Raw genomic sequence first — 22,857 nt, forward strand, 5'->3', positions numbered from 1 at the left:
TTATTTATTTTTGGCCATATCTGGAAGCCCCTGCGGGGGTAGTGCTCGACCATATTCGGACAAATATGAATGAATCTAAACATATTCGTTGTCAAGTTTGGCTAGATCCGGTGTTGGATCTAGACCAGATCGAATAAATCCAACGCCAGTGGAATTTTGGCAGCCAAACGGCCACCCCTATTTACTTTTCAAATTTAAATTCTAATTGTTTTAATTTTTAGTTTGCTAGATTAATTTGGTGCTTTGTTTTGGACAACATTGTCACTCCTACTAGTTGTGCTTTGATAATCAATGTCGAGTCTGGTCTTCTAATCGACTATATAAGAATTCAACGACTTTGTTTTCCATTGTTTTGTATCATCTTAGTAGAATACTCGGATCCCAAAAGTTAGCAGGCAGACTCATGAACTATTTACGTGTATTGTATACTTACTATGCCACATTTATGTTTTCAATGATGCATACAGGTTATATTTATTAAATAAGAACATTTAATATTCATAGGATCAATATAATTCATGATACAGGCTATCAACTTTGTCTATTTACAAGGCGGAGATGTACGATACGTATTAAGTTTATGTAGAGAGAGCATCAAATACTTACTAGGGTCTTTGAGGACAAGATAACTGTTACAGACACAAAAAGATTCTATAAAGTAAATTCACAAATTGATATAGTTTCATAGAATACATTAAATCTACTCTATAATAAAAGTAATTTTACAATCTAGCGTACCACATCAAGCCACGTTAGTTTGTGAATTTACTTTTATATAATCTTTTTGTAGCTAAAACATTTTCCTTCACAATAATCTCGTACAAATAATTATCAATTCAATAAATGAGAAGCTAAGCTTAAATTGCCTATTTAGGATTAATCGGGAAATTGCATCACAGAAGGAGAAGTTGATGATGATGACGACGACGACGACGACGATTATAATAATAATAACAAGAATAACAAGAGTAATAATAAAGCAAACCATTTTGTGATGTCAAGTGTTTTTTGGGAACCATCACAAATTACTTCATGAGAACTAGAGCCTTTGTACTCAATATGTAGGGCACGGGAGTCTCGGTTAATACACAGAAATTAGTTATGGTAAAAACAGAAGGCAGTAGGCATTCTTTCAATTGTTATCATACTCAAGGGTGCACTTAGATTCTTATTTATTTATTTATATAATTACTTGGTACTTGCTAGGATCTTCATTTATAAATTATTTACAATGTTTGAACAAGCATCAAACCATCCACCTAGCTATGACGTACGAAATAATATTGTACAACAACAGACTCATTTCCGAGTCCTTACCATAAGAATATTACAAACAAGGAACAGAGAGAAGGACAAGAATACAGGCCCTAGGACTTCCATGGATAGAACAAAGAGATTCTTCTTTAAAACAAAGATACATAAGGACCCCATGTAGGGGGAGAGAAGACATACCCCTTCTGAATTTAAACCAAAATGCTCGATGGGCTAGCATAGATCTCGTCGGCATCGGCTACTGTTACATAGATTGCATCCCGCAGCGAGCTGTGTTTTCGGCCATAAAATGCATAAACAAGCACTCCTACTACCAACCACAATGAAACACGAGCCCAGGTGGCACCTCTGACAAATGAAATATCATGATCAATATGAGTAGGGAAAAAGAAACTTACACATATGGAAGCTATGAAATAATATAACCGGTTGAGAAAAGTGCTTGAAGTCAAACCGAATACACCAAACACGAAAATGCAGGTTCAATTACAAGATTACCAGCTACCAACATGGTTTGATTCTGCTACCAATAATATTTTTCTGATATATAATGTAAATTCATATTCAAAGGTGCAACCCAAGTATAAAGGAAGTGTACAATAACATATTAACAAGAAACGCCCCACTATAGAGGAATGAAGTAAAAGAACACAATTCCATGAAATCTAGAAACTCCCATGAAATCTAGAAACAGAATTCCTAGAAGCAAAACCAAACTATAGGGATGAAGATGAACACCATTGTATGCTGCCACCCGTACATAAAGAGGAATTGAACAGAATCGCTCTTAGGTCTAAGGCTGCAATCTTACAATCTTCAAATGTCCAAACATTGTCATATACACTACATCAATCATGTGTGAGCCATCCTTCGAATCTCTAAGTTGCTATGGCTCCTAATTGGTTAATGCCCATAAAGCCATCAAATCCACCACCTACCGGGCCACACATAATCCCAAGAGTATGAAATACAGATTGCTTATATATCTGTAGCCACATTGCAGTGAAGCAAAGAAGATCAATACTTCCTCCATATTGCTTAAACATACAAAACCGGTCCATTATCAAGATAGAGAAGCACACCATATAGATACAGTGAGCTATCCATCCACACAAGGTCTCCCTAAAAACCATATCTTCTCAGCACATACATCAGAAAGCCCCAGTAAACATGATCATATGCCTCTTCTAAGTCCAATTTGCAAAGCACCCTTGACAACCCCAATTTCATTCTGTTGTCGAGGCATTCATTGGCAATAAGGACAGTCTAAGATCTAATGCCTCTTGATTAAAGCATTTTGTCTCCCAGGGATAATATTGTCTAAAACTGTTTTCAGCTTGTTCTTTGAGATAATGGCACTAAAGGTGGCATTAAGGCCCCTTCTCAAGCTTGTCTTGTGTATGAAACTTATCAGCCATGTTATTTCTATAGTTCGAATCAGCCATCCAGTGGAAACTTTTCGTATTCTTATCTCCCTCTTTAAGCAAAAGAGACCTTTGCTTCCTGTCTCCAACTCACCACCTCCAAAAGATGATCCTCTCCAACTCAGTAGAGATTTCAGATGTCCTGACACATCAAGCCCCCCGAGCTCCTCTATAAGGAGTTGTTTTGCTTCTCAACATGGCCAAACACCTCCTCATTCCATCTCTTCAAATCTATCCTCAGAGCTATCAATTTATTGGCCAAGATAAAACTAGGAGACCATTGGAAATCATGACAACAACCACTGTCTTAACTTCTCTACAGATCTCTCAAATTCGAGCCACATGTCCTTAAACATGAAATACTGTTTACTAGGGGACATCATCATCACAATTAAGTAATAAAGGAAAGTGGTCCTAAAAAATCTAGAAAGTCTCCTTTGAGTAAGTCTAGGATTTGGCCTTCCGGATCATGTGAGAGAAGGAAACTACTGATTCTAGATCATGTCAGAGGATCTTGGTTACCAGAAAAACTGAAAATTTCCTCCTACAAGAGGTAGTCCACAAGGCCCTGTTTGAAAATAAAGTAAAACAACTCTGATATTGCCTGGGAAAGTCGAGTGATGGTAGATCACTCGCTAGAAAACGAATGATATATAAATCACCCCAGTTACCCCCAATAAGTTCCACCACTTGATCAAGCCTACCAATTCATCCCAAAGTACTCATCTATCATGATCATTATTAGGACCATAAACATCCTTAGGGCTCATTCAAAGTTCTCAGTTCTAAGGAACATTTTCAAAACTGCATGCTACCGTATTCTCCACTATCCTCAGATTTTTTCACCGCCTTCCTATCCTAATGGGCAATATCCCTTGGGAAGTTCCTCTCACGCCCAAATAACAACAATTCAAATTTGGCAACTCCACAAGCTTCCTTGAAAAGCCCCCCATACAGTCTCCATTTTAGTCTCTTAAAGACATAAAATATCATCCTTCCACTCCCCAAGTAAATTATTAACCCTCAACCGTTTGTCCATATCATTCAGCCATCATACATTCAAGATAATATCTTATGTTTCATACACCAAAAGTAACCCCTTCCCTTTCCTCTACCTCTACTAGAGGTGCCGCCCTTATTATCATAATTAATGGAACATATTGATTAATTCTCGTTTCCTCTATTCAAATATTTGGAAGTCAACATTGGGATTTTAATTGGAGTCTTTTGGTGACAGCAAGCTTTGATGGTAATAAACAAAGCCATAAATTCTTCCTCAAACCACTCAAAGGACAATTCCAAAAGTTATAAAATCCTTCTACCTTCTGCAAAACCAACTCCAATAATTCCCATAAATGTGAAGCAACCTCCTCGATGACAGCAATGAGGTGCAATTAAATGGTTCATAGTAGCTTGAACCCTCCTAAGTAAAAAGAATCATATCCCCTTCTTTACCACCACAATTTGGCAGCCCAACTCACTCTAACACAATCAGATCAATATAACCCTCTTTACCACCTTCCCTGAGGCTACTTGTAGCTAAGTACTCTCCAAAGGCCCTACATCTTACACTGGCAAACCAGCTTGTGCCCATCAGCGTGGATTGATAAAGAAGCTTGAGCTCCGACATCTGCAAGTGCATCCTCACAGAAATGCTGGCATCATAAGTTCTATTAGTTTGTCCTGAGATGGAAATGAGAGTGCTGATGGATTAGGGGCTGGATTGCTCTGTACAAGAAAGAGTGCATTTAGATCTCTAGCAAAGTCTGCGACGTCGATTTTGACAACTGAAGACAACAAAACTACACCCTTAACGAAGGACCAGAATCTACATCTAGGTTCACTATCAAGGCGGAGCATATGCCCTGAACCTGGGTTTGATTCTTCAACTACCCACCATTTTGGGTTTGGGTTGGGAATGAGACCTGACAGCAAATTCCTTACCCTTTTCTTCTTTGGTATGGGCCTTTACATTGAGCCTGTTGCGAGAGATGTCTCTAGGTCCAAAGGAACTCATTGTGGCTAGGCTGCCATGACCCATCTTATTGGAATCTGGTGAAATCGATTATTATTGAATTTTAAGACAATTTCTATAGCATGTTCCACCTTCAAATAAGCCAGCTAGCTTCTAATTGATACCAGAATGCTAAGGACGCTCCTCTCATCAAATTCCTTCTCGCCCCCTCCCTTTTTTATGCACCTTGCAGGAGTGTTTGTAACAGTTTTCGCACCTGGAAATTATAAAATGCTCTTTCTAAATATCACTACATATAATTTCGCAGAACTACCCAGATTGGCCATTGAGAACCCACCACCTTCGCATACAATGGGCTTCTAGACTTGAAGAGCCCAATCTTAACTACATTGCCTTATAAAACTCTTGCACAACCCATCAGCAAAAACCACTGAGCGGCTTATAAGAAACATAGTTATGCTCCCATGGCCAATGAACCTTCAGAAAAAAAGCTTCTACCTTGTAGAGCTTCATGCCAAAAGCTTCTCATCCCTTCCCATCTCTTCCTTCTGGAATAACTAACATCCCTGAAACCTCCCCCATACTCTACAAGAGCCAGAAAACGACTGAACAAGTTGGAGCAATGTTGCACAAGAAATGCTCTGTTTCCTCGTGGAGAAGCTTTTGTGAACTCCCTTTGCCCACCACCCAAGTCAGAGCCTCCACCGAGGATATCGGCCACACAACACTTACCCTTCCCCAAAGACACTAAGCAGTGATCACCCCTGCTTCTTTCAGGGATATGAACAACTGTTTTCCCTTCCAAGCCGAAAACCCTCACCACAATAAAGATTCAGTTGATAAAGAATGAAAAATAAATGTGAAAAAGTGTAAACAATACCATCGGCAGAAAGAAAGCTGACTAGAAACGAAAATTCTGACGAGATTCACCATAAATTAATAGCCATCAGAGATGGAGGGGAAGAAAATAAAACACGTTTACAATATCAAACCAGCCAAAAGAGCTCTTGGTGGTGTAAATCAATTGTAAACAGCAAACAAGTTCACCAGCTACTCACCCGAGATTAACCAGTAAGTAGAGATTGATAAGAATGCACACAATAGGTAGCAGCGGCACAAATGGGCAAATGAAACCTGAAGAGAGATCAGTATATATTATCTCATAAGTAGAACTGAAATAAAATAAAATAAATAGCCCATGTATCAAGGTATTTCCATTGTATAGGCAACTTATGCATGCTCAATATTTAGTGCTACTTGCTGAGTGACTTAACAAAGCTTAGCACAGTGGTCCCACATATATGCTTGGTATTGGACCCCGATTTGAAACACATACCTTAACAATAGATTGGTCACGAGAATATCATGGGACACTTCAAAAAGTTCAAAATCATCTTGATACTATGTTCTTCATCAGGTACAGATACAACTGGTAGCCTATACCCATTGCCATGTTGTGCAACCATGATATTCAACACATTCTTAAATGAGAAGTGCTACAGACACAAAAGTAAACCCACAAGCTGACGTGACTTCATGTAATCTGTTAGATCTACTTTACAATAAAAATAACTTTACAATCTGAGGTACCACATCAAGCCACGTCAGTTTGTCAATTTATTTTTGTGTAATCACCTTATGTAATCAGTTTGTCAAGACGTTCTTACAGACTGACTTTGTCAAGTTTTCAGTTGTACAGGTTAAAATGGTGAACATACCTCCTGCATGCCCAAAGCTGTGCCTCGCATCATCCTGATCTATACAGGTCAGCACAACCAGGCCGGATAAGAGAAATGTACCACCAACTCCACACAATGTGAAACGAAGAGATCTGCAATTCAAATAAACGATGTTATAAAAAAATAAAAAAGTGAAACCACATACAAGATATAATCTGTTATGCTGTAGAAGGGGGGTGGGGGTGAGGGCAGGTAAAAGAACTTCTGTTGTTTTATATGCAAAACGATAATTTATTTTCTTTTCTTTCACCTTTCCTCCCTGTGCGTATGCGTGTTTGACTTAACTGCATTGACCTCTCTCTCCCTCATGCACATGCACACACAAATGCTAACAAACGAAAATTGATTAAAGCTAGTTGTGAACCAGCACAATGTGTGCAAAAAAATTATTTTTTTTTGATAAGTAATAAGATATTTTATTTATCAAATAGTAGGCATATCCCCGGTACACTGGAGGTATACATGTGAATACACCTAGTTAGGAACTAAAACAGTTACAAGAAAATCATGGAAGCTGAGACCATGCAAGTCTAAAGCAATGGCCCACATAAAAAGAGTCTTCCACATAAAAATCCTAAATTCTTCTGAGGAACGTTCATGATCCTCAAAAAGTCTATCATTTCTTTCACACCAAATGCACCAAAGAATACATAAAGGAGCCATCTTCCACATTGCTGCTATCTGTGGTGTCCCAGTAATCCCTCTCCAACTTGCTAGTAGTTCCACCACTCTTCCCGGCATTACCCATGCAATACCCATTCTACAAAAGAAATAATTCCAAACTTCTCTTGCAAACTCACAATGTAAGAGTAGATGGTCCACTGATTCACCACTATTTCGACACATACAACACCAATCTGTAATAATTAAACCCCGTCTTCTAAGATTGTCAATAGTCAGAATCTTCCCTAAAGCTGCTGTCCAGACAAAGAAAGCCACCTTTGTAGGTGCCTTACTCCTCCAAATGTTCTTCCAAGGAAAAATCTGCCTCTGTTGTATGGTAGAAGATTCATAATAGGAGCGTACAGAAAAAATCCCTTTCCTAGAAGGTCTCCATACCATCTCATCTTCATTTGTGACAGCCATATCAACAGTATACAGCAAGTTAAGAAACTCCACCAGCTCCGCCACTTCCCAATCATGAGTATCACGAGTAAGGCTAATGTTCCATTCTTGTATGCCATTAGTAATAACCCTCAAGTCAGCCACCATAGCTTCTTTGTCCCTTGTAATTCTGAAAATAGGGGGATAAGCCTCCTTCAATGCCGTGTCTCCCATCCACACATCATGCCAAAAGCTAATCCGATTGCCATTCCCCAAACATAGCCGAGTATGACGAACAAAGGAACACCAACCTTTCCGTATGAACTTCCATAGCCCCACACCATATGCCCCCCTCCCCTCTCTAGAGCACCACCCCCCCCGAGTACTTCCATACTTCATGTCTATCACCCCTTTCCACAAAGCTTCCCTCTCCTTATTATAACGCCACAACCATTTGCCCATTAGAGCCTTATTAAAAGCCCTCATATTCCGAACGCCCATATTAAAAGCCCTTATTTAGTTATATTCACTGATTATTAAGTTTTTTAAATATGACCTTCCATTAGTAATTTTAATTCATTATTGATAGATTAAAGAAAACAAAATGTTTTAGACTTCCTTATGATCATTTAACACAAGAATGGACAATGTGACTTAACGGGTCAAAAGCTATTGCTCCAAAAAGTATATATAGAGGAAAGAAGATAAACTATTTAAAGATGAAAAATGACACATGAACGGATCATATATGTTATAGACTAACAATAGCAACTTATCATGGTTGCACAAAGTTATAACATGTTGTAACATACGGGTCTAAATTTAGGATTTAAAACTAGTATTTTATTTATTTATTGGTATTTTATTTTCTTTATATTTACTTTTTTTATTTTAGATTTTTGTGATAACAAACAGATCGTTTTAGTGATTCCTTTCCTTTTAAAACTTCAAATATTCTATCCACTTAGTCCCCGTGCTAGTTTCGGTTTCCAGAGTATGTGATCAACTCCAATTCAAACTCTTCACACCTCTCAGAAACTGTATCCACGAAAGAGTCAATTCCTAAAGTTTAGGCAATTTCAAATTTCAGCCAATCTCCTAAGAGTTCACGTCGTCTACTCCCGTCGCCTATAAGAAACTCACTAAACCTCTGTGTTGCTCACCTCAAAATACCAGAGAAACAACTTACTTTTTCCGCTTGAGCCTTTGCTGCCCAGTCATCACCGACCACCCTCGGACGTCGGAGCCCTACCCTCGGCGCCAGAAAACGCCGGCCGTCTCAACCCCGTTGAACCCACCCCCTCAGGTAAGCCCCTGCTGCCGCGCGCCACCTTCCTCCATTTCGGTTATTTGAGTTTCAAACCCATCTCTCTCTAAATTCTCACTTGTTCTCTCTCTCTCTCTCTCCCTCTCTCGGTGTCGCACCACCATAGGGATCCCCCTAGTCACGTCGCCGGTCACTCCCAGCCCCAGAGCCGCCGTCGCACACTGCTCTCCCTCGGTGAGCATCGTGCAGCTCTCTCTCCCGTAAGCCTGTTTCCTTTTTAATCCTTTTGCTTCAGTTTTTCCCAAAATACCCTTTCTACTAGGCTGAGTTTTATTGGGACTGGACTTAGTTGTATCTTGACTGGTTTATAAATCTGGTTGGACTTGAGTTATTTCAGAAACTATAGTTTTGGGTTAAGTGGGTTGTTTTCATGCGAGCCTAAGGTTTAAATTGGGCTGATTATTATGTAGGCTGAAGCTTTTAATTGAATAAATATATTAGTCATATACTTATTTTTATAGATAAGTATTTAAAGGATTTTAAAGCATAAATTTTAAAGTATATTTTGTAAGTATCTTTTGAGTCTATTATTTAGTTAATATTCCAATTGACTTTTAATTAAGATTTTATAAAATTATTAAGTTATAATTTAAATAGAAGTTAAGGAACATGTTATGAGTTTTGAATAATATTATTATATATGATTTTAAGTATTTAGAATGCTATGACACGTTTTTTTTTTGAAAAGTTAGTGACGATTAGTACCTTGTATAGGTAACGCGCTACAAGTTGGAAATCAGGAAGCAGCGCTAAGAGGTAAATAGTATGATCATATTAATAAATGCGTATGGTGAATATTATTATTATGTATAAAAAGGTGATGTGCTTATGATTGTTAACTATGCTACACTAAGAGGCAAGTCAAGGTTAGTTTACTTTTCGATCTTGATGAAATATGAGATTATGCTTGAGTGAATGAATTTATTGTTGATTGATTTAATGTTACTAAATTCACATGAAAGCCATGAAATGTTGAAGTAGTAGTTCAAAGTCAAGTATGCCATGTAATAGTCAGATTACGCAAGCCATGTTCATGAAATGCTTAGGTTATATATGTCATGTTTGTGTAATACTTAAACCATGTATGCCATGTTCAAGTAGTACCTGGATCATGTATGCCTTGGAACGTCATAAAACATTCATAGCATGTTATGTAATATCACGATATACTATGCCATGCTAAATCATACAAGAATATGTCATGTACAAGAATATGCCATGCCATGTCATGTTACACTATACCATGTACAAGATTATGCCATGTTAGAGATGTTCATGAAGCCTAATCAAATCTCATGCATTAAGAAAGATAAGAAATGTAACGGTACCACGGACTCAAGCGTGGTTAACCACAAGTTAAATGAAACGCGGACTCAAGCGTGTTTCATTTCATGATATGCAAGTTTAGTGAAACACGGACTCAAGCGTGTTTCACTCCATGTTATGCAAGTTAAGTGAAACACGGACTCAAGCGTGTTTCACTCCATGTCATGCCAGATAAGTGGAAACACGGACACAAGCGTGTTTCACTTCATGTTAATACAAGATAACCAAGATGTTATGCATTCACAATGACATGTTTTGTTTATATATGCTTCCACTTATGTTAATAATGAAAATGTGTGCCATGTAAATCTGTGATGATATATGTATGTAAAGTCTTTCAGAAGATCATGTTATGTATTTGATTGTAATTCGTGAAGTTGTATGTGCGTTCTGAAGGGTATCCTAGAAATGAATTGTATGTTAGGCAAGGACTATATTTTACGATACGATGTACTACTTACTGAGTATTCAACTCATTATTTTTGTGTGTTTCTTGTTTTCTTCCATGTCTGATTCTCGCAGATGATGTCTATGATGATGAAGAGCTGGATGGCCAGGAATAGATCTAGTACCAAGACTTAGGAATGAATAAGTGATTTTTCACCAGAGTTAGATTTCTTTTATGTCATGCATAGGATTAGTTTATGTTTCTTTATATTTCGTTCAGTTTCCAAAAACAATCATGTTCAATTCAGTTTCGCGTTTTGATGAATTTCAATAAATGAGGTAATTCAGGATATGAATCTCTTTACCGGGCATTATGTTTTAAATGTTGGTAATATCTCTATCCTACGGGAAGGGGGTGTTACACATGTATAACAAAGATAGTCTATAACAAGACACATGAACAGATTGTATATGTTATAATAGAACGTTCTTATAGACTAACTTTCGAAAAATTAAATATGTTGTAGATTACGATTTTCTAATAACTTAAGCCTTTGACCTAATAACTAATCATGATGTTAAAGCAGGAGATCCTGCACTCAAGTCCTATTCCTTTGTTTAAAAATTTCATATCTTTGGCCCACATATGGAGAAGTGTTGGAGCCTAATAACTTAAACTACTGGGACAAAAGCAACTTATCATCTTGAGAGAAACTAAACCATTTTTCTACTGATTTGATACATACATCAAGGACTTCTATTCTGAAACTAATGTACTATGATATTCTGCAGCTATACCCACCTGGGTAGTCCCAAATTTGAAGCTGCATATGTAAGGAGTAAAACCCCAACACATGTGAACATGATGGTCCAACCCGCAATTTTCCTCCTGTTTTCCTCGTTCAGAAATACATCTGCTATGATAGAGGCAAAGTGAAGAAAATTAGCAATAAAACCATTCTAGATGACAGAAAGTAAGGTAACAACATAATGTAGATCGTATGATGTGTCCAGTAGTCAGGCTGAGCCAATACTCAAATATCAATAATTGATGAGGTTTCCAATTTTATTCAATATGGATCAAGTCTATGAGCAATATAGATTTATACTGTGTAAGACAGCTTGATGTTGACACATTGCAACATTTTGATATTGACGGAAATTAGGTAATTGTCATTTCTGGCAAATTGGCAGTAATATAAATAACATGCTAGTAGAACCCTATTTCTTTTAGGTCTTCTTTTTCTGATAGCTTTCTTTTCTTTCCTTTTCTTTCTCTCTATTTTCCTCGATCAATTTTGTCCTTAGCATTGTCAACTTGATATTTGAGCAATAGATTCCTACTTTAAAAAAAAAAACAGAGCGAGAGATTCGTAGAACAAGACAAAAGGGAAAAAGAAGAAAAGGTTGGGTTGAATGGTTGTTGGCGTCATCCAAAAGGATGCTAATGTTGGCTAAAGAGAGGAAGCTCGTAGCTTGATAAAAAAACACATAGTCATGGCATCTGTGTGGTTGTTGATGGTCGCAGCTTCGCATTTTTCAGTTAAGGAAAAGTAAAACTGGAGTTGTCAAGATTTCACCATGCTTGTTGTTCAAACCCTAGTTTTCTTTGTTCTTTTGAAGTAATCCATGGTTTCAGGTCTGTTCCATGACAAAGTCTAGGTTTCCTATGGCAATGAAGAGCTTTGCAAAACATGTGTTTGGATTACAGATTTGTTGGAAATTTTTAAAACTTTTGAGAACACTTTAAAATGGGTTTTATGGGGTTTGTGAAAGTGGTAGGACTCATCAATGTACGTTTTTAGATTGACTTTTTTTTTTTTTAGATCTTTTTGGGAGTTGAATATATGGTGGACCCATTGAAAATAGTTTGGGGAAAAAAGTCTTTGAAGGGGTTTTTTGAGTTTTGTGAAAGTTGTTTTGGGTTGAGATTTTTGTGTAAAGATGTTTGGATTGAGAGAAAAAATTTGGAGAAATTTTACAAAAACACTCTTGTTGCCAAACATCACCTTAATAAAAAAAATGCAGGGTGCATCTAACGAAAAGACTACTGAAGCAAGAAGTGAGAGCAGCTAACTTACAATTGCCTAAAAACAGATTTTTTGCGAGAGAATATTCAGCTGAAGCATCCTCTTTGCCAAGTAAAGGTTCAGCAGCATCTTTAGACTGGCCAACACTAACTTTAGGGTCTTCTCCATTTTTCTCCTGGCTAATCCTACCATATCGTGATGATGCTGAATTAATTAAACCCTGAAGAGATGAAGGCAACGGCACCTCGTCTGGTGGGACATATCTGAGTATCAATACAGATATCGCCACCATAGTGAATGCAAGAAGTGTACCCACACTGACCTGCAAATAAAAGACAGCTATCAACGATGACTCAATACGCAATGCTCATTCTTATCATGTTCTAGAATGAAAATATTTATAATTTCCATTCCTCAACTAAATTTTGGCACAACTTAGGAGCCCACCAAGTCCTGTTAACAGGGCCTGCCTTAGGAACAGCTAAGGCAGAACGCTACCCTACCGATACCTTTTTACATCCCACAGCTTTGGCAGATCGCTTAGCCTTGTTCATCTAAGGTGCAAGAGTGCTTGATCAGTGAGCTATTATGCACTCTTTCAAGGGTGGCGGGCGGGAGCCTATCGAATTGGTATGGTAGGGCGCAACTAATTAGAATCCTGATTGGGCCCAAAATAGATACCACAGAAAAAGGGCTTTATACATGTACACACGCAATCATACAAATAAGGGCCTTCCCAATTTTTAAGCTAAAATTTGAGTCTAGTTTTAGAGAAATTATATTGGTCCCCCCCTTCTCCCATCCTCCATATATGTATATTCACAACTACTCTCATACTTATATGTTCACCTATCTCTGGTTCCTCCAATCTTTAAAACCTGGGTCTGTCCCCCAATGAGAAATAATGAACTTCAACAAGACTATCGTCCACATTCCAAAGATGGTAAATAATACATGTAGTAAATGTTACATGCTTATGATTAATAAATGGTTCCATCCAAATGCACTACAACCCGATCAAGTAAACAAAAATGTTGAAGTACATAAGTTATTTAAACTTCTATCACTATTTAAGCACACTAGTAGAAGAGGTGATGAGTTCCACTATATAAACACATTTGATCCTGGTAGCTGCAAAAGTTAACTCACCATCCCTGCCAGCTGTGAAACATCCATAAAGAATGCCAAGATCGCAGAGCCAATCCCAGTCACTATAGTGCCCTTCAGAGGAACTTGGGTACGCCTGTTAACATCTGAGAAAAATGGTGGCAGCAAACCATCTCTAGCCATAGCCATCAAAATTCGTGGCTGAGAAACAAAGAAAGATGAAAAACATTTATATAAAATCTAGCCTGAGAAAATAGTAATCCTCATTGGTGATGGCAGCAACAGAACATTGCCAAACATATATACAAGATTTGTTTTTTATAAAAAAAGTATAGGAGAAAAGTCAAAAGGTAAAAATTACAATGGCAGCTCTCCCTCATCTCAAGCCATCAATTAATCTATGAAGGTCTGCCTAAAGACTCTTGATGTTGTGGCTTTAAAGAAACTCCAACAATGTTTCTTAAAAATTATAGCAATTTTTTATTCCAAAATGTTTCTTAACAATTATAGCAATTTAGAGACACCATACATACTACATATAGTAATGGAAAATTTATTTCTACTAAACACAAAACAAACAAAAACATAAATGGTTCGGTCAGGTTTGTGTAGTTGAACTCATAATCACAGTTAGAAATATATAAGAGAGAAATTTAGCGATCTTGTCTCAACCTTAGGATGAATATCTGAAATAAATGAATCCTTCAGGGCTATATCATCCAAACGAGGACGTGAAAGAAAGAATCATAGCAGGTAATTTAGCCTCCTTTCTTGCTTTTGAGAAAAAAAAATGCTAAAACATTTTTGCACTCTTACAAGTAGAAGTTGAGATCATAGATTCAACAGCTGTCGAGTACGCTTGTAACTTACTAGTTTAGGAGAACAAAAAAGTGAAAAGAAAAACAACTATCAGTCACTTAACCCCAACCATAACTTGAGTCTTTGCTCCACTTTGTGGTAACCGATTTTTCATTTAATGAGCATGCCTACCCATGAAAAAAAATATGAACGCACACCACCAATATTATATAATTATTTTCTAATCAGAATTAACTTTTTTTATTAAAAAACCCAACTTCTATGTGAAAATGATTATTTATGGAAAAGTACGTGACATCACTGACATGCACATCCTTTGTTGAGCATGCTATATTGCCTATTTGCCAATACGTGTTTCTGGCCGATATCCATACCCATGACCATATATGTTACGCACTCTGATCAAAAGCAACTTTGTCTGCAAGTTTTTTATTAATCTTATTTGAGATCTCAAGTGTACAGAAAACATAAGGATAAAACTTATATTGAAGATTTCATTATTTATCCTGCAAAAGTTCTAGAAGTTAATTCCACATAAAACTCTAGATGAGTCATTGGTAGATCATTTCCAAAATTTCCAGAACAATCAGAGCTGTCAATCATATATACATACAGTAATTAACCTGCAATACCATATATATGATACAAAGATGGTTCCAATTTTATACCTGAGGAAGAATGGCACCCAATAATGTTGAGCAGAGAGCAGTAATAGCTCCTATAGTTATGATGTAACTGTAATCACAAGCAAAAGAATGGTTTTCAAGGTACAAAATACAATTTACCCACATACTTATCAAGATAAAAGACATACATGTTACACGCCAAAAATTTTATAAAGGACTGAATGCACCAAGCAATTTAAACAAATTATTCACTTACGCTGCCCATTGCATTCCATTGCTAGCAAATGCAGAGGAGATGGGGGTGTCAGGATCCATTGCATAATAAGGTACTAAACCAACAATTACGACAGATACCATCATATATAATGCACAGCAAACAAACAATGAAGCACCAATCCCAAGTGGCAAATCTCGTTGAGGATTCTTCACCTGTTGAGGCAATCAAGATGTGGTGGTAAACTTCACATTCCCTTTAATTAAATCCATATACAAATAAAATTTTTATAATCGCATAGACATATACAAATCCAGGGGGAATGTCACCGGCCAGCCCCTTTTAAAGGACTTTTAAGGAGCAAAGGAAAGCTGGTTCTGACGTTCAAGTTTTATTTGGGATGTTTCACCTGATGAAGAGCTCTCTTGGAACCTTGATTAGCTAGTCGTAGTTGAACCAAGTCTCACTTTGTCGTTTATCTAGGATAGGTTGCTGCTGGTTCAGTTTTAATAAAGTTTTATCAAAGTAGGAATGATCTGGTAACTTTTAGATTTGCTGAAACGGACTCTAAGTGGACCCATGAGTCTTATTTATGTTTTCGAACTATTTTCTATTTTGTTTCCTATTATTTAGTATTATTTTTCATCTTTTGTGTTTAGAAATCACAATCTTTCTATGGTACGTTTCAGGAATAGACTATATAAGGACTTACAAAATCTGTCAGAGATTAAGTTTAATCATACGTCAGCAGCTTTCTTTTAAGTTTCAAGGGTGTGATTGCCCATGCTTTTTTTTCCTTTAAGTTTAACACACGAATGGCTGTCAAATTTCTTCAAGATTTATTTTTTATTTCTATAAGTAAATTTCTTCAAGATTTAATATTTTTTATGTGACGCCACAATCCCTAATGCTTAAAAATTAAATGCCATCTGCAGAGACTTCAATAATTTATCATTTAACCCAATATAGTTTGAACTTATAAAGATCTTGCATCAATTTGATATCAGAGTAGCACAGTCCTGCATCACAAATGGCAACATATTATTAAAAGGGGAACCAACGTTACCTCCTCAGCAGTGCTGGCAACTGAATCAAAACCTATATATGCAAAGAAGACTGTTGCAGAACCAGCAAGCATTCCATCAACACCGAAGGGAAAATACCTATATATAATCAATCAATATTTTGGGGGGCAAAGGAGGGAGAGATGAAGCCAACTTAATTTTAGAAATCAATCAAATCCCAGAAAATATACAACCAGGGACAGGAAATACCCTGTTGGAACTTCATATCCAGTCCATCCAGACTTAAATCCCAAATAGCCACCAGCTATTATGACAAAAATCATGGCACATACATTTGCTGTAGTGACAATGACTTGTGCCCGTGTACTCTGCAAAATTTAAGTGCATAAACTAATGACACCAAATAAAATACTTTATAAATGAGAGGAAACCCTGTTTGGAACATTTGAATACATAGAAATATAGAAAAGAAGAAGAGCAAGATGCATAGTATACCTCCTTGATTCCAAAACACAGTAGCCCAGTAACAATAAATACAAGAATTGCTGCACATGGGTCGACGACAATATCAAGCCCAGGAATATGTTGACGTGCTATAAAGGCAGGTAAACTATCCCTGCCTCCAAAAAGCAATGCCTACACAAAGAAAAGACAAAAGCATCATTCTATCCATCATTTCATAGTGATATACTTGATTGACCCAGTAGCCCATGTGAATAACTGACTTAGATGAGACCAGACTGTTGAGAAAAAAAAAAACCTACCAACTATCATTCTACTGCCCATTTAAAATATAAAATCAATACAACATTATAACAAAGGGTTTTTTTTTTTTTTTTTTTTTGGGGGGGGGGGACGGGTTTAATTAGGTAATTGTTATGAAGTATTATAGTGCTTTGGGAGGTTGGAGCTCTAATGAGGTGAATGGGACTTATGGACTTGAATTATAGAAAAATATTAAAGGAGTTGGGGGAAGTTTTCACATGTCAGATACAAGGTGGGCGATGAGTCAAAGGAAAAATTCTGACATGATATGTGGTGTGGAGATCAACCTTTTAAGCCTTTTCAGATTATTCCGCATTACTGAGGCTAAGAATGCACTGGGCAAATCATTTGCAGCCTTCAAATAAATTTCCTCAGTGGAAGGTGGTGTTGCATGTGTAGGAGGGATGGAGAAACCATGGATCACCTCTTACTCCATTGTGAGGCAGATACACCAAGTAGCAAGCAATTTTTGGTCTCTTCAGGCTAGGAATGGGTGATGCCTAGATGGGTGGCAGATTTATTAGCATGTCAGAAAGGAAGGTTTGAAAGTGATCATAGTACTCTTGTGGAGATTGATTCCAATTTGTGTAATGTGGTGTATATGGTGGAAAGAAATAATCAAAACTTTGAAGATAGAACAAGGACAGCAGAGGAACACAAAACTATATCATCCAATACAATTCAGTGTTGGATGATTGCCCACTTCTGTTTCTCTAGCTTCGTTTCCATAATTTTCTTGACCCCTTAACTTTCTCTACTTAAAAGTGTATTTGGCGCATATTTGGATGGTGCTTTTTGACCATTAACAAAATTAATCGTTTATCAAAAAAGTATTTCATTGGGAGATTTGCAAATGCTCAGGACCTTGGATTCTCAAGACTTAAGACACAGGAACTAAGCTAATGATGAATATCTAATTCTAAGTCTAATAATCTAGACTTAAAGATGAATATCATAATATAAATAAAGTTCACTTCATGCCTAATTACATTTATTTTCCACTGAAAACATAAATGGTATTGAAAGGAACATCAATGGCATTATTTACATGTCTTGTTTCACAATTCTTTGAGCAATTTTTATGGACATATTGCACATACTTGTTGATTTCCTAGCGTATCAGAAATTTTCCCTACATATCTATAGGTATCGCTAGATCAATAGAGAAGCTGGTAGTTTTCACTTGGAGAACTAGTAAATCTAAATCATGAATTTGTGCAGAAAAATCTAGAATAAACAATCAAGACAAACCTATACCAGCTTAGCAAGAAAATATAAAACAACCATATGCTCTGAGCTAAATGGAAACAAACACAATTCAAATTAAAGTGGTAGAGAGAGAGCGTCACTGCACCAGGTTTGGGGATATGCCACGAGCAACAGCTGCGCCACCTATTGTATATTCCAGTATCAAGGCCCAACCAATCAACCAAGCAACACTGTGCACAATGACAGTACACAGTACTAAAATCATCAATAGGTGTATTTCAATGTTCTCAGGTTGATAACACTTATTTCTTTATTTATTCAATCGCGTAATTAATCATGGGACCAAAAACTACAGATGTGCATTCCCAGAAAAGAATTTACTTAAAAGTAGAAGTTTGAGACCCCAAAATTTTACCAAGGAAAACTGGCAAAACATCCTATTACTATAAAATAAAGTACAAATTTTCATTTATCTTCATGAAAAGCAAGAAATGCTTCAAAATGATAACCACACATCACTCAAATGATTTAAGAAGCTGCAACAAATTACCCTTCTCCAACACATATGTATGAATAGTGATAGGCACTCCCAGCAGATGGGCAACGACTAGCAAGCTCAGCATAGCAAAAGGCAGAAAGAGCAGCTGCTATTCCAGCTATTAGAAAGGAAATGGTAAGGGCAGGTCCAGTATGCTCTCTAGCAACCGTTCCCACAAGAATATAGACTCCAGCTCCAATTGTTGAGCCAACTCCTAATCATGTTGTATAATAATTCAAGAGTAAGCGATGAACAAAAAGGAAAAAAAAATTGGTAGATAAATTACAATCTAAAAAGCGGATTACAGCAGGAGTTCACAATCCTCGTTGGGAATTAAAATATATACATAATACACACACAGAGGAACATAACAAGGAATTCAAATGCACAAACGTTTACCAGCTGAAGAATAAATTAGAAAACAATACACAAATCTGAGATTTAATTTGAAGACTGTATATATAAAAGAAGTGGCTTAAGCAAGCTGCAATACCTATACTTCCAAAACCATAGCCATAAAACAGGAAACTACACATCCAAGAAACTAGATTAAGGAATCTAAATAAAACTAACGTATCACAAGAATTTATAACATATCAAACGAAATTGAAAGGATACAAGCACTAAAGTTCAAATCACGAATATGATATAAATGCATAGAAGAGCAGAATAATGTAAACAGAACTGAACAAATAAAGAAACGCAACAATCAGATAAAATAAGATTAAAAGAAGGAAAAGAAACGCCAAAAAATTACCAATTGCAATCAGATGAGGAACAGACAACTCCTTGGCCAATTGTTGACCCCCTGGCTTTACGCGAGCAGAATCCACCCGCTTCCTCCTAATCAAAGTCCTAACACAACCCCATGAACCTCCCTTGCCAACACCTTCTTGTGAGTCAAGCAAGAAACCCATATCAATCACAAACCCTCTGATCTTGTTTTGTTCTCCTTTCTGATCCTAAAGAATTCTTACAAGCAAAGAAAATCTACGGTGAACCTGCCACGCATCCCCCGCAAAAACTCTTATTAGCTCCGGATTCCCTGATCTTTTATAGACTTTAAGAGGGAAGCGGGCAGATTCTGTGAGGAAAATACGTTCTCGTTCTTCCCCCTTTGCTCTCCAAGTTTTTGGGTTTGGGTTTGAAAAGGGATGGTGGTTCCTTTCTTTCAGATTACCTTTTAGATCATGTATAGAGATGCTGACCACAATGGACAGATTGTCTGTGTGCTGCCCTGCTGCCCACACGGGCAGAAGGAACCCCACTCGGGCTCTACTAGGATGTCGGGTTTCGTCGGTAAGCTCATAATTGTGAGGGAGTGGACCCCACTGCTTATGTCTTTGTAGGTCCCTTCTCTTTGCATTTTTTACAAACATGTGATGTTCATGGCGCCTGGCAGGCCATCAAACTGGAACAATTAGTAATTAATAGCTGTTGTGACTTGAATGAAGTTCCGTGTCACCATAATTCAAAGTTGGTATATACGTTACTCAAGCGTGGCAATGTTTTACGGGTAGGATAGATATTTTTTAAATTTTTATCGAAAGTTTAATATTCTTAATTCAAACGTTCTTATCGTATAAAAACAGTATTACGGAACGAACACCTTTCAAGTTTCAATTTCTAAACACGTTTGTGGACCATTTCCAAAAGTTGAAATGATCACCCTATTTGCCTAAGCTTTTTTTTTTAATAATTATTTTATAATTGTATTTTAAATGGAAGATAGGTGTATAAAATTAAAATTGATTTTAATAAAGTAGGCCAATTATATTGATTATAAATAAAGTATAAAAATCAAAGGCATACGGTCTGATTAACATAATTTCCAGCCTCCAAAATAGAGGTCTGGAGATCGAAAAAACTCCCTCTCCCAATCAATAAATAAATAAATAAAGTATAAAAGAATTGTCAAAATATTATTAAAACACCCATTTTATGGATTGAGATTTGAAATTTTATATTTGCCTCCATATTATTGATATGGTAAAATTATATTTATAAGAAAATATTATGTCATTTTAATAGTGTGGGAGGTGTATCGTCAACATTATCTTGTAAGCATAAGTAGGGGTGATAATATGTGATATAACCCGTTAATCCAACATAAACACAATACAAAATTAACTGGTTTGGATTTGATGTTAATGGACTTAGGTCAAAATAAGTTAACTCGTTAATACACAATTTATTAACAGGTCAACCCGCTTAACACGTTAGTTACCCGTTTAGACCTATGAAATTTTTTACTTAAAATTATAATTATATCATTTTTAACTTAAAAATAAAAATACCCTAACCTTATTTCTTATTTTCTAACTCTCTCACAGACCCTCGCTCTCTCACAATTCTCAATTGAGTCCCTTTTTACAAGTCACGACTGTCTTGCACACTTTCTCTAAATTGTAATTATGGTGTTTTTATTGTTTAGATTGTAATTTTGGACTTATGTAATTAGTTTTATATTTTTGAGAGATATTGTAATTTTAAATTTTATATGAAATTATATTAATCAGATCAAATGGATTATTTTGGTCAATTCAGCACATTTACATAATCGAATTGACACGGATTGGAATGGGTTAGGTCGTATCTATATATTTTTAATTAGTTCATAATGAGTCAAAACGGGTAGTGTCAACTTGTTATTTTAATGGGTCATGTTAGGGTTTAGAAATTTGACCCGTTGAACTTAACGGGTTGTTTTCGAATTGACCCATTTCGTATAATATACACGATTTGACACGACACGAATACGACCCGTTAACACGATTTATCGCCCACTATATAAGCTCTATTGAGATTTTTTACAATTTTTCGAGTGAGCTCATAATAGTGAGGAATTTTGAGTGAGCTCCATCATCTTATGTGAAAAATTTTACTTATCATCTTTTACACCACACATTAATAAGTGATTTATCATTTTTATTCTTCTATTTAAACACACATATATTGATATGTAAATATGTATATATAAAGAGAAAGATAAAAATAATAAATCATATATTGATATGTGGTGTGAGAATAATAAATAGCATTTCTCATCTACGCCATTAAAATGTAATTGAAAAACAATATATGTGAGTTTAATGTGTATAAACCACTGCGAGACTTATTAGACAAAGTGAAAATTCAATTCTAATTTTTTTATGGATCCCAATTTTTATACAAGAGTTTGCACGAGAATTATACGTCTTAAAATTTTATCAAACATTATTTAATCAAATAATATATTTGTTAATGTTATTGTGACTTTGAGTGAACATCATGCGTATATTTTCATTCAAAGTCACCGTAGCACTAACTAATAATTAATATTATGTATTTTTCATGGCCTCATGGATCTCACTACATTTCTAAGATTCCATAAAAACCAATAAGATGTTAGAATCTTCTGTCAAGAAGACCATAATGGATGCTTTTGAAACGGATTATGGAACTCGTCGTTTGTGGGAATAATGGGTCCCAGAATATTACTTGGTTGGATGATAGGAGATGGTGTGATTTGGAGAAGAAGGTTCGAGGAAAAGAAATTAGTGGCTATCAAAACTTCAAAGGCTGGAATAATTGCTAAAGCTGGGTGTAGAGTAGGATGATGATGGTGGTGATGATGAATCTTAACAGGAATACAAAGGAGGGATCATTGGTTTGGACTTTAATTAGGGCGTATCATTAATATAACAATCATGCAGCATCCTGCATGATTGATGGCTTGTTTGGAAAAAGTTCAATTCTAAAATTTTTATTTTATTTTATTTCGACCTTATTTAAATAGTAAAATGAGATAGTTTTAGATGAGTTAAATAAAAGATTATTTTTTAATATTATTATTATTTTAAAATTTAAAAAAATTAAATTATTTATTATATTTTATGTAAAAATTTGAGAAAGATATAATAATGAGATGAGATAAAATCGTTTCTTTATTTAAACAATACTTAAAATATAAATATTTTCAAACTAATCATTACAATTTTTTGAAATTAATTATTATAACTTTTTTAAACTAATCATTACAATTTTTTCA

At 36.0% G+C, this 22,857-nt stretch overlaps 1 protein-coding gene across 2 annotated transcripts; it reads right to left on the reverse strand.

Moving 5' to 3' along the window:
- Positions 1-1,155: 1,155 nt before the first annotated feature.
- LOC109000865 (cationic amino acid transporter 2, vacuolar-like) lies at positions 1,156-19,992 on the reverse strand. 2 transcript variants are annotated; one of them, XM_018977881.2, is made up of 14 exons: positions 19,585-19,992; positions 18,840-19,041; positions 18,435-18,519; positions 16,811-16,951; positions 16,565-16,683; positions 16,357-16,453; positions 15,333-15,505; positions 15,119-15,185; positions 13,674-13,832; positions 12,576-12,846; positions 11,297-11,408; positions 6,390-6,502; positions 5,730-5,805; positions 1,156-1,620 (listed from the first exon to the last, which is right to left on the reverse strand). In XM_018977881.2, exons 1-14 carry the CDS (start codon positions 19,742-19,744, stop codon positions 1,464-1,466), a joined length of 1,932 nt encoding a protein of 643 aa, XP_018833426.1. In that variant the 5' UTR covers positions 19,745-19,992; the 3' UTR covers positions 1,156-1,463. The 2 variants fall into 2 exon arrangements, with proteins under 2 accessions (XP_018833426.1, XP_018833425.1); XM_018977880.2 differs by having other exon boundaries at positions 11,297-11,411.
- Between the last annotated feature and the right edge of the window lie 2,865 nt (positions 19,993-22,857).

The sequence above is a fragment of the Juglans regia genome, chromosome 3 (genome assembly GCF_001411555.2).
Source record: "Juglans regia cultivar Chandler chromosome 3, Walnut 2.0, whole genome shotgun sequence".
NCBI classification, from domain to species: Eukaryota; Viridiplantae; Streptophyta; class Magnoliopsida; order Fagales; family Juglandaceae; genus Juglans; species Juglans regia.